At 41.5% G+C, this 13,415-nt stretch overlaps 1 protein-coding gene across 1 annotated transcript in view; it reads left to right on the top strand.

Moving 5' to 3' along the window:
* Positions 1-5,055: 5,055 nt before the first annotated feature.
* Positions 5,056-13,415, top strand: part of LOC143961583 (proteinase-activated receptor 1-like) — a 38,181-nt gene continuing 29,821 nt past the window's right edge. Inside the window, exons 1-2 of the mRNA XM_077470893.1 lie at positions 5,056-5,217; positions 11,332-11,358. Coding sequence (XP_077327019.1) covers positions 5,073-5,217; positions 11,332-11,358 — 172 coding nt within the window. The 5' untranslated portion in view covers positions 5,056-5,072. The remainder of the gene's footprint in view (positions 5,218-11,331; positions 11,359-13,415) is intronic.

The following is a 13,415-nucleotide window of genomic DNA, read 5'->3' as shown; positions in this document are numbered from 1 at the left end:
TTTGATGTGGGCCGTTTTTATGGTGGCAATATGGTGAGCAGTTTTGATAGGGCAGTTTTGATGGGGGCAGTTTTGATGGTGGCAATATGATGGGGCAATATTAATGGGGCCATTTTGATGGTGGCAATATAATAGGGCAGTTTTGATGTGGGCAAAATGATGAGACAGTTTTGATGTGAGCAGCTTGATGGGGGCCATTTTGATGGTGGCAATATGATGAGGGATGTTTCGATGGCAATTTTGATGGGGCAGATTTGATGTTGGCAATATGATGGGGCAGTTTTGATGGGGGCAGTTTTGATGGGGGCCGTTTTGATGGGTCAATATGATGGGGGCTGTTTTGATGGGGGCCGTTTTGATGGTGGCAATATGATGGGCAGTTTTGATGGGGCATTTTTGATGGGTTAATTTTGATGGAACAGTTTTGATGGGGCAATTTTGATGGGGCAGTTTTGACGGTGGCAATATCATGGGGCAATTTTGATGGGGGCCGTTTTGATGGTGGCAATATGATGAGGCAGTTTTGTTGGGGGCAATATGATGGGACAGTTTTGATGTGAGCAGTTTGATGGGGCTGTTTTGATGGTGGTAATATGATGGGGATGTTTGATGGGGCAATATGATGGGGCAGTTTTGATGCTGGCAATATGATGAGGAAAATTTGATGGGGCAAATTTGATGGGGCAGTTTTGATGAGGCAATATGATGGGGCCATTTTTGATGGGGGCAATATGATGGGGCAGTTTTGATGTGGCAATTTTGATGGGGCAGTTTTGATGGTGGCAATATGATGGGGCAGTTTTGATGGGGGCCGTTTTGATGGGGCCGTTTTGATGGTGGCAAAATTATGAGGGCTGTTTTCATGGGGCAATATGATGGAGCAGTTTTGATGGGGGCAGATTTTATGGTGGCAAAATGATGGGGCAGTTTTGATGGGGGCAGTTTTGATGGTGGCAATATGATGGGCACTTTTGATGGGGGCCGTTTTAATGGTGGCAATATGATGGCAGTTGTGGTGGGGCAGTTTGATAGGGGCAATTTTATTGGGGCAATATGATGGGGCAGTTTTGATGGGGCAATATGATGGGGCAGTTTGATGGGGCAGTTTTGATAGTGGCAATATGATGGGGCAGTTTCGATGGTGGCAATATCATGGGGCAGTTTGATGGGGGCTGCTTTGATGGTGGCAATATGATGGGGAAAATTTGATGGGACAGTTTTGATGAGACAATATGATGGGGGCAATATGATGAGGCAGTTTTGATGGGGCAGTTATGACTGAAGCAATATGATGGGGCAATTTTGATGGGAGCAGTTTGATGGGGGCCATTTTGATGGTGGCAAAATTATGAGGGCTGTTTTCCTGGGCAATATGATGGGGCAGTTTTGATGGGGCAGTTTTAAATGGGGGCCGTTTTGATGGTGGCAATATGATGGGCAGTTTTTATGGGGCAGTTTAATAAGGTGAAATTTTATTGGGACAATATGATGGGGCAATATGATGGGGCAGTTTGATGGGGCAGTTTTGATGGTGGCAATATGATGGGGCAGTTTTGATGGTGGCAATATGATGGGGTAGTTTTGATGAGGGCAATATGATGGTGCAATATGATGGGGCAGTTTTGATGGTGGCAATATGATGAGGAAAATTTGATGGGGGCAAATTTGATGGGGCAGTTTTGTTGAGGCAATATGATGGGGCCCATTTTTGATGGGGCAATATGATGGGGCAGTTTTGATGTGGCAATTTTGATGGGGCAGTTATGACTGTGGCAATATGATGGGGCAACTGTCTCTCACTCAGACAGCTAGCAGATAGTGAGGAGATGTTTTTTTCCAGTGTGTTCAGGGGACAGGCAGCTAGCAGATAGGGAGATGTTATTCAGCATTATGGGGTGAATTGATGTCGCACTATTCTTATTAAATTGTAGGTAAAGAGGCTAACATTCTTACTCTACCTTTTTTAATACAAAGTGAATCTCAAATTATTCAAACAAAATACGGTATTTTAATGTACAGTACACTCTTGATATTCATATATGACTTGGTATTATTAACAGTTGCAGTGTAGGTATAAATAGAAAGAAAATGACCATAAATAAGGTGCCAAAATATAAAAAATATAATATAAAGTGCACAGTGACAGTATGTAAACACACTACAGAGGTGCTAACAACCAGTGGTGTTGTGCATGTGTAATCAAAGAGGATATAATAGTGTTGAATACTATATATCAAATTCGAAATTGAAATCTAATATAATGCCAATTATAAGAGAAATAAAATGAAAAGATAATAAAAAATAAACAAAAATAAACGCACTCCAGAGACAGCCTGTGCGTAAAAACTTCCAGTGATAAACTATATATGTCTAGCTATATTTAGATGAAATACAATTTCATGTGAAAAAAGTGCCAAGTGCTCATTAAATAATTGCAAATATTCAAATGCACTAAACAAAAGCCAAGAAATGTCTACTAAATTGATATATTACCTAGTATTATTAACAATTGCAATGTAAGTAAAATAAATGTAAATAAAATACCATAAATAAGGTGCCAAAAATAATATAAAGTGCATAGTGACAGTCTGTAAACACACTACAGAGGTGCTAACACCCAGCGGTGTTGTGTAATCAAAGAGGATATAATAGTGTTATATATCAAATTCTAAAATTGGAATCTAATATAGTGCCAATTATAATAAAAGGTAAAAAATATATTAGGAAAAATAAACAAAAGTAAACGCACTCCAGAGACAGCCTGTGCGTATGAAACATTCAGTGATGAACTATATATGTCTATCGCTATTTAAATGAAATACAATTTCCCATGAATAAATGAAACAAGTGACAAGTGCTCAGTAAGTAAGTGTAAATAATCAAATGCACTAAACAAAAACCAAGAAGGGTCTACTATATTAAGGGTATTTATAGAAACCCCCAAATAGAAATCCTTTACAGAATAAATAAATACATTTAAACGATGGATAAATAAACTATAAAAACTATAAATTAAAAATTAATAAACACACTACAGAGCTGGTAAAAAACCCAAATATGTATAAAATGGGGCTGTTTTGATGGGGCAGTTTTGATGGTGGCAATATGATGAGGAAAATTTGATGGGGCAGTTTTGATGGGGGTAATATGATGGGGCAGTTTTGATGTGGCAATTTTGATGGGGCAGTTTTGATGGTGGCAATATGATGGGGCAGTTTTGATGGGGCAGTTATGACTGCGGCAATATGATGGGGCAATTTTGATGGGGCAGTTTGATAGGGGCAATGTTCATGGGGGCATTTTTATGGGGCAATATGATGGGTGCAGTTTTGATGGGGCAATATGATGGGGCCGTTTTGATGGTGGCAATATGATGGGGCAGTTTTTATGGGGCAAATAGGATGGGGGCCGTTTTGATGGGGCAATATGATGGGAAAGTTTTGATGTATAAAATTTTTCACATTTCCCAGCGAAACACACAGCCAACTTCTTTTTTAAATCGCTCACATTTTTTAATTTATCAACATTCATTTTATACTGATATGTTCACAAAGGTGGAGTGTCTCTAATGGTGAAGTCGCTGTTTCCATAGCATGTACTGTTGTGGATTTATTAAGACTTGTGTGAAGGATTCTCTCACATTGTCTCTCACTCAGACAGCTAGCAGATAGTGAGGAGATGTTTTTTCCAGTGTGTTCAGAGGACAGACAGCTAGCAGATAGGGAGATGATATTCAGCATTCCCACCCATTTTCTCCAGGAAATGCATTTTTTAGTTTTGCCTAACATTATTTAATGTGGTACTAGTTCTAGTCTTTTTACTTGTTTTTACTTTTACTAGTCTCTACTATAATCAGTTCTGGTATAATGATCCTAGCAGAGCTCGGCCTTGTGCCCATGTATTATCCACTTCAGCCCCGGAAGGATTTAGCCCCTTCCTGACCAGAACACTTTTTGCGATTTGCCACTGCGTCACTTTAACTGACAATTGCACGGTCATGTGACGTGGCTCCCAAACGAAATTGATGTCCTTTTTTTCCCCACAAATAGAGCTTTCTTTTGGTGGTATTTGATGGTGGTGTATATGTTTTTACATTTTGCGCTATAAACAAAAAAAGAGCAACAATTTTGAACAAAATGCAATATTTTTTACATTTTGCTATAATAAATATCCCCCAAAAATATATAAAAAAAACTACTTTTTTCCTCAGTTTAGGCCGATACGTATTCTTCTACATATTTTTGGTAAAAAAAATCACAATAAGCGATTATTGATTGGTTTGTGCAAAAGTTTACAAAATAGGGGATCGTTTTATGGCACTTTTATTAATATTTTTTTTACTAGTAATGGCGGCGATCAGCGATTTTTTTTCGTGACTGTGACATTATGGCGGACACATCGGACATTTTTGACACATTTTTGGGACCATTGTCATTTATACAGCAATCAGTGCTATACAAATGCACTTATTCCTGAGTAAATGACAATGGCAGTGAAGGGGTTAACCACTAGGTGGTAGTGTAGTGGTTAAGTGTTTCCTGGGGTGTGTTTCTAACTGTGGGGGGTGTGGCTGTGTGTGACATGTCACTGATCTCTGCTCCGATCACAGGGATCAGAGATCAGTGACACTGTCACAAGGCAGGTTTTTCCTCCCCGTGAGATGATCGTGGGTATCCCCAGTGATCGAGTCCACGGGACCCGCAACCCAACTCATGGAGCTTGCCACTGGTCGCCTCTTAAAGAGCAACGTGCAGGTACGTAATTCTGCCTGTACGAGCTCTTCTGCCGATGTATATTGGCGAGAGGTTAATCTAGGCAGGAACTGTTTTCCTTCTTCACCTTACTTGTCATTTTCCATTATTTGGTTAGGTAATGGCCCTCATGATGCTCAGCTGGGCTTCCTCATATATTAGTCTAGGTAAGTATAGCACTCCTCTACCTGTGTACTAGCCATGTCCATATCTATACAGCCTCTAACCGCGTTTTATCTTCTTACACTTGGCAGTCATGCTCAGATGTAAACTATTTATATCTCTTTTTGCTTTACAGAGAAGGACCCCACATATGAAGATATGTCTCTAGAATCCTTGGTTACTCCACTTGGACATTCATTTACCCATAAAGAAGTGATATTGAGGAATTCTCCCGATATGAGTGTTGTGCTCATGGATGTCAGTATTGAGGCCTTTACATGGGAATGGGGCAATTTTGGAAGAGGTAAGTGACACTAGGGTGACAATATTGACTCTCGTTATGTAGTATATTACCTGCACGTTTATCTCATGGTGATCTGATCTCACTATTGTAGACGGATCATCAAATTCTGCAGAATCATCTTATTAAGTTGTTTGTTACATTTCCTTTTATTTATAACAAATGTGCTACTTTCCATCAATATTCCAATGTCACAATGTCAGGGGTACGGCATTTTCTCATACAAGGTTTGTGTCCCGACTCTCTCACCTTAACATAACCTTCTCCCCCTCACTGTCTACACCTCCCAGAGGAAACCTGGAGGAAGAGTCATTAATGACCTTTCTTTTGAAAATGCTGTTTGCCTGGCTGACCATCTAACTTTAGTATTTCAAGTACACAGACCCTGAACAGTTTACAGATCAGGAGTTTTATCCTTGATCTATCTTTCCTTGCTGCATGCTAGTGCTAAGTCAGTCACTTTGCAGCATTCAAAGTATTTCCATTTTTAGGAGAGCTGCACTCTCCTCCAGGGCATTCTCTGACATATAAACCCTTCTTGTAAGAAAAAGCATATAAGTTGCTGGGATAGCTGATCAGTGGACAGCACAGTTCCCAGGTACCTAATGGAAAGCCCAGATCGCTACTTGTGATTTAGAGCTTTCCAATCATGTAATCACTGCAACAATGAATCATGGGGGTAACATGATGATAAAGTCTGCCCCACATCCTGGCATCAGAACCCCCTTAAAGGGCAATGGAAAAGTATCTGGCTCATTATCAGGGTTCCAACTCATTCTAAAGGCATTCAGTAGGGTTGAGGTCAGGGCTTTGTACAGGACACTCTATGGATCTGGCTTAGTGCAGTCATGCTGGAGGAGAAAAGAGATGTCCTCAAATTGTTGTCATACATTGGGAAGAGAACAATTGGCTAAAAGTCTTTTATACTGCAGCGTTAACAGTTCCTCATACTTTCAGTCATATAGTGGTAGGTATTAGGTAGATAGATAGATATAGTCAGGAGAGTACAAACTGTAAACAAAATTAACATAAAAAAGTTTCTCTTTAACTGAAAACTAAATTGTATTTTCTTTTGTATTATCCATCACAAACTTTGCAGAGTGCGGAGGGAACTCAGATGTAACTGGTAAGTAGCTCATCATACAATTTAATTTACATTTTAGTATTTTGTATTTTTCACTCAAAGTTTGTAAGATTATGTAATTGTTGGGGATGAGAATTTACCTGGATATGATTTGTGCCCAGTTTGTTGAAATGTCCTCAAAATTCAAAAAATACTAACTGTACCGGCGGGTTCCTGAAGAGCACGCGCTATGTGTTTTTCAAAGTTAAAACTTTACCCAAACCACAGTTTGGTTTGGGCCTATTTGTCTAAATTTAACTTCTATGTCAGTCTGACTGGACTGTGGGATGTTCAGCCTGGCCACAGAGGGGTGCTGTCTCTGGTGGCAGGTGTGGAACTAAGGTCTGGTTGGGCGTTTAATTAACTCTCAGAGTCAGGTCAGTGGGAGTGGCCCTCTCGCTGTGCCCTCTGGAGAGGGTATTTAAGAAGCATACGTCACGTGGCTTGGGGTTTTCGGTCCAGTATGCTGTGCTGACTGCATGGTCCTGGTCCTCCTGATCAGCTCCCAGGAAGGCTATGGCCTGGGGTGCAGATCCACCCGACTTTAATGCCTTGGGGCTGGGTAGCCCAAGGCAAGGGAACTAAGGAAGGATTCTGAGGTGGTTGGGTGCTGTCTCCAGTTTGGAAGAGACCCAGTGTACTTCGAGCATTCCAGGGGAGGACTCTTTAGAAGAATACCACGTACAGGTTGCTTTTCTTAACAAGAGCCTGGAAGGGCTGAAGTAACCGAGAGAATCCGGTCTTGTGGATATTGCCAAGCGGGTTGAAAAATCCAGGTATCCTACAAGTGTTCTACAGCTTAGTTTCCCTACGTGTTCTGCACCAACATCGGTGATAAAGACTTTGTTCCTAAATAAACACCTGGTTGGCTGCTAGGCCTTGTGAGAGAGGGACTGTCCAATCTGAGTGTTCATCCAGCTGTGAATGGCTATTCTCTGGATGCAGTCAAAGTAAGCAAGTTCTTTAACGTATTTGGACTTTGACATTGAGAGTTCCTGAACTTTCCTTTCCAACCCTCTGATCCCAAGTTGAAAGACTGTTCAATGGTTTGAGTTTTTGCAAATACACTCCATTCAACTGGATCTATTGTCAGTCTCAAGTTACTGGGCCATCTACCACGGGACATCCCCTAGACGTGTCACAAGGAGAACAAAAGGTAACGGTAAGCCCGACAATAACCAGCAGCTCCTTCGGGGGTTAGTGCTACATAACCTTTCCTCAAAAGTGTATGGTGGTGACTCTTGGTATTCAATGCATTATTTTTGAGTGGCAAATATACAAACTATTGTCAAAAAAGATGCATAGGAAGCCAGACACTGCCATTGGGGGTATGTACCAAAGAAAGAAAACAATACAAAACCGCACCCTGTGCACTCAGCAGAGCATTTAGTTGGTATGCTAAACCCAAACTCCATTAAAATCAGTAGGAGACAAATCTGTCATTTTAAAAATACCCGTTTTCTGGGCTAACATGCAAGGGGCATGTCAAAGGATTTCAAGGATGTGGGCACTGCCCTGTGGACAGTGGTGTATTTTGGTTTTGTGCTGCCCTAGGCAAGACTAAAATTGGGCGTTCCTCCATATAAATTTGTCCCACCCCAGCCACGTTATACCATTCTTGTCTCAAGGTCTGATGAGAAAGCTGCAGCCATTCAGTGAACTGTGGCTTCCTCATCAGACCCTGAGACATGATTCCTCCTAGGGCTCTAAAATGAGGCACTGACGGGCACTAATGGAGGCACTGATAGGTGGCACTGAGGAGGAGGCACCAATTGGCAGCAATGATTGGCAGCTCTGATGGGAACAGATTGGCCCCACTGATGGCAGCACTGATTGCCATTGATTTGCAGCACTGATGGGTGCTGTTGGGGCTGCACTGATAATCGGCACACTGATTATCAGTGCCCTATTTATCAGTGCAGATGTCCCCTTTTATACTTGCCAGTTACCGGTTCTCCTCTCCTTGCACTATGACAGCACGAGGAAAGGAATGCCGATAACTGGCAGGTCTTTTTAGATCCTGATTGAACACAGCTGATCACGTAGTAAAGAGCCTCTGTGATTAGCTCTTTGCCCCAATCTGTGATCAGCTCTGTCCATAGGAGAGAGCAGATCATGGATTGCGCCAGGTGCGAGCTGCAGCAGGCGCTCGGTTCTGGAAGAGTGTTAATAGATGACCTCCCAGAACTGGACGACTGAACTATAGCTGTCTTTTGGCTATAGTAGGGCAGCTGGGGGTGGCTTCAACCTGAAAATTCAACACAAAGCAAATGCCTTATTTACCTTGTGGCAGATATGCCCCTGCCTGGGGAACATGTACAATGCAAAAAATGTTTAAAAAAATTCCATTTGAACAGGAGTAATGATGTTTAAATGCTTAAAGAGAATCATTAAAAATGTCCAATTCCTTTAAATGACATGCCTGGTGGGTGTTCTAATCCTGCCTGTGAAGGGGCATCTCTGTGATGTACAGAAAGTGCTGCAGCAGTGCTGACATTTACAAGGGAAAAAATGTTTAAATTTGTTGGAAAATAACTTTGACAGCTGTCATTGACAGCTTTGGTTGTTTTAAAGAGGAGTGCCACCTGAAAAAAAATATTAAAGTCAGCAGCTACAAATACTGCAGCTGCTGACTTTTAATAAATGGACACTTACCTGTTCCATGGTCCAGCGATGTCAGCAGCAGATGACGAGCATTCGCTTGTCTCTTGGCTGCCCCCGCCGCCATCCTCTGTCAGGGATTCGGGAAGTTAAGCGATGCGGCTTCACTGCCTGGTTGCCTACTGCGCATGCGTGAGTCGTGCAGAGCAATGAGATTGGTCTCTGCTGTGTCCTGGGAACTGTGTGTTTCCCAGAACACAACGGGGGGGGGGGGCATCCCTGGAAGTGGGTGCAGATACCTGGATTATACAGGTATCTGCACCCCCCTCCCCCCTAAAAGGTGCCAATTGTGGCACCGGAGGGGGGGAGGGTTCTGATCTGTGGAACTTCCACTTGAGGGTGGAGGTCCGCTTTAAATAAGAAAAAAAAAACACACAGACCTCTCCAAGGATCTGCTATGTATTATGGGGGACCTTTGGAGGGATCTGTGTACTTTTTTAGAAGCTGACAATGAATCAAATTTGCTTACAATTTTAAATGTGTAATTTTTGCTTAGGGATGGGCCGAACGATTTCCTGTTCAGTTCGCATCAGAATATCGCAAAGGTTCGGAACCAAATAATGAACCCCATTGAATTCTATGGGAGCTGAAATGTAAAAATCAAAAGTGCCCATTTTGAAGGCTTATATGCAAGTAATTGGACATACAATGGTTATGGGGTCCGGGCACTTCCCTGGGAGACATGTATCAAGAGATTTCATCTTCTGCACCCTCTGTGGGGACGGGATGAGTTCTGAGACTTTCCCCTTGTAACGGTGGTCAAGGAGGGTTGCCAACCAATAGTGATCCTTCTCCTTGATACCACGTATTATTGATATCTGCATAAAGTGGGTCTTGAGAGGAAAGGAAGTCCTCCAATTTCTCCCAATCCTTTGCCTCGAGTGCCCTGTCCATAATGCCATGCAGAGTTTGCTCCAGCCGGAACACACCAGGGATTGTGTCACTGATGCAAGCACTGTCACGACTCACCATATTTGTGGCCTCCTCAAATGGTGACAGTACAGTGCATGCAACCTTTATCAGCAGCCATTGAAGTGGGGAAAAATGTTGAGCTGGCCTGAGCCTGTCATTGTGCCATGCTCACAGAGGTATTTGTTGACAGCCCTCTGCTGCATGTGCAGCCACTGTAGCATTGCCAAAGTAGAGTTCCACCTGCTGGGCATGTCATAAATCAGGCTGTTTATGTGCAGACGGAATTCCCGCTGAATTTCACCCAACCGGGAACTAGCACTGTATGACTGCCTGAAATGACTACAGACTCTTCTGGCCTGCTTTAGAAAATCTTCCAAGCCTGGGTACCTATTTAACTACTTATGACACGTGATACTAATGGTATCAAACCAGTACAAAAACAAGATGGTGAGAGTGAGTGAAAGTGCACTGTCTTTTTTTTTTTTTTGTACTGGTTTGATACCATTAGTTTGTTAGGTTATAGGTTTTCTATGATCAATTAAATCACTAATAGAACTCAACTCTTAATTTTTGACAACACTTTGGGACTTCATCTTGGGAATCCAGGGACCTGGTGGTGATGCCCGTTTCGTGCCCCTTTCCTTGGGCTCGCTTTTTTTGTTACCCCCCCTTTTCTCTTTCCCCCCTTCCCATCTGCACCCTGGTCTCTGAAACAAACGCGGCCTCTTGTAGGTCTTCAGTTTAGCCGAGTGTACAATGGTTTTCCCGTAGGGAGGATGCCTCTGGCAGCGTGGTTCAGATTAGTGGGCACCAGGCGAGGGTATGAATTCTGGAAGCTATGATGTACAGACGTCAGTGGTAAATATAAAAAATTATTGAAATATAACCTATTTTGGGAACCAATATACTTGGCTAGTTTTTATTATATTTCTTCAAATACTATATATTTTTTAGAAATCTGTATCTTTTTCCCCCCTGAAGAAGACTTATACTACATGTGGTCAAAACGCATTGGGACTCTCTTTACATGATGTTCTACAGATAATGTGTTATTTTTGAAGGTTCTTTGTATTGATGTAATACTGTATGGATTCAACACTGTACCCAATGTATGCTATGTATGTCTTCCAGTTTGGATTTTAAAGCTCATGCTTTGACTGACATGTGCTATTTTGTAGAATACTTTTTTTGCAATAAAATTTACTTTTTTATAATTAATTTAGATTTTTTTGCTGCAATACAAAACTCCACAGGGAAATGCCTTATACTTTTTTCTATATCTTTATAGGGTCGTACAGCTAACCATTTGCTCACCTAGAGTTCTCTGTTTTTAAAAAAACATTTAAAAAATGTGTAACAAAAACTGAAATGTAGGCTCAGATTTTATGATTGTCTAACACTTTACTCCTTTACTTTTGCAGATGGTGAATCTACATTTGTCAGCTCAGGTAATATACTTATCATACAATGCAATTTCATTTTAAAAACATTACTATCTTGACTTCAAATATCTCCACCTGTTTTGTTTGTTTTTTACTCACATTTTCAGCTGTCCTCTATTAATCACTTTCAGACCGGACCATTTTACCGGCTTAAGACCAGACCAAAAGTATCAAAGATAATGAAGCCAAAATAGATAGCTAGATTATAACTAGGGAGATAGACAGACAATATACAGAAATACAATAAAAGAGAGAGATATGGGCACTACCCATCAACCCAAAGAAAACAAAAATTGCAGTGTTCCAAAAGAAGAATACTAAATGAGTTCTTCCTTTACATTAACTACTTTCCATCCGCCCATATTAACCGTACCATGATGTACCAGTATGTCACTCAGTACATGCGCACTGGCACACCGACTGGGGTAAAATAAAAACGTGTGAAAGATTAAATACCTGATCAACCCTCCCTCCATTTTCTAAAAAAAAAAAAAATTGTTTAAGAAAATGGAATAAAAAATATTTTATTTTAAACATATTGTCACCAGTCAGTATCCCTGATCACATCCCCACCAGTCATATGATGACACTGTACCTGCACTGGTGACAGCATGTAAAAAAAAAAAAACGTGGAAAAAAATTTCTTTGCTTTCCAAAAAATTATGAAAAATTACAACTTCAAAAAAACTCACCATGCCTCTTACTAAATGCCCCAGACGGTTTACTTTGCAAAAAGATCATTTGGGGATACAGTGGTGTGAAAAAGTGTTTGCCCCCTTCCTCATTTCCTGTTCCTTTGCATGTTTGTCACACTTAAGTGTTTCGGAACATCAAACCAATTTAAACAATAGTCAAGGACAACACAAGTAAACACAAAATGCAATTTGTAAATGAAGGTGTTTATTATTAAAGGTGAAAAAAAATCCAAACCATCATGGCCCTGTGTGAAAAAGTGATTGCCCCCTTTGTTAAAACATACTATAACTGTGGTTGTCCACACCTGAGTTCAATTTCTCTAGCCACACCCAGGCCTGATTATTGCCACACCTGTTCACAATCAAGGCATCACTTAAATAGGAGCTGCTTGACACAGTAAGGTCCACCAGAAGATCCTTAAAAGCTACACATCATGCCGAGACCCAAAGAAATTCAGGAACAATTGAGAAAGAAAGTAATTGAGATCTATCAGTCTGGAAAGGGTTATAAAGCCATTTCCAAAGCTTTGGGAATCCAGCGAACCACAGTGAGAGCCATTATCCACAAATGGCGAAGACATGGAACAGTGGTGAACCTTCCCAGGAGTGGCCGGCCGCCCAAAATTACCCCAAGAGCGCAGCGACGACTCATCCAAGAGGTCACAAAAGACCCCACAACAACGTCCAAGGAACTGCAGGCCTCACTTGCCTCAGTTAAGGTCAGTGTTCATGCCTCCACCATCAGGAAAAGACTGGGCAAAAATGGCCTGCATGGCAGAGTTCCAAGGAGAAAACCACTGCTGAGCAAAAAGAACATCAAAGCTCGTCTCAATTTCTCCACAACACATCTTGATGATCCCCAAGACTTTTGGGACAACATTCTGTGGACCGATGAGACAAAAGTGGAACTCTTTGGAAGGTGTATGTCCAAGTATATCTGGCGTAGAAGGAACACTGCATTTCATAAAAAGAACATTATACCAACAGTAAAATATGGTGGTGGTAGTGTGATGGTCTGGGGCTGTTTTGCTGCTTCAGGACCTGGAAGACTTGCCGTGATAAAAGGAACTATGAATTCTGCTGTCTACCAAGAGATCCTGAAGGAGAATGTCCGACCATCTGTCCGTGTACTCAAGCTGAAACCAACTTGGGTTCTGCAGCAGGACAATGATCCTAAACACACCAGCAAGTCCACCACCGAATGGCTGAAGAAAAACAAAATGAAGACTTTGGAGTGGCCTAGCCAAAGTCCTGACCTGAATCCTATTGAGATGTTGTGGTATGACCTTAAAAAGGCTGTTCATGCTCGAAAACCCTCTAATGTAACTGAATTAGGACAATTCTGCAAAGATGAGTGGGCCAAAATTC

This window comes from Lithobates pipiens, unplaced genomic scaffold, assembly GCF_037356315.1.
Source record: "Lithobates pipiens isolate NorthernLeopardFrog02 unplaced genomic scaffold, aLitPip1_a1.2 Scaffold_8, whole genome shotgun sequence".
Lineage (NCBI taxonomy): Eukaryota > Metazoa > Chordata > Amphibia > Anura > Ranidae > Lithobates > Lithobates pipiens.
Note: the sequence above shows the minus strand (reverse complement) of the source record. Positions and strands in the feature narration are given on the sequence as shown.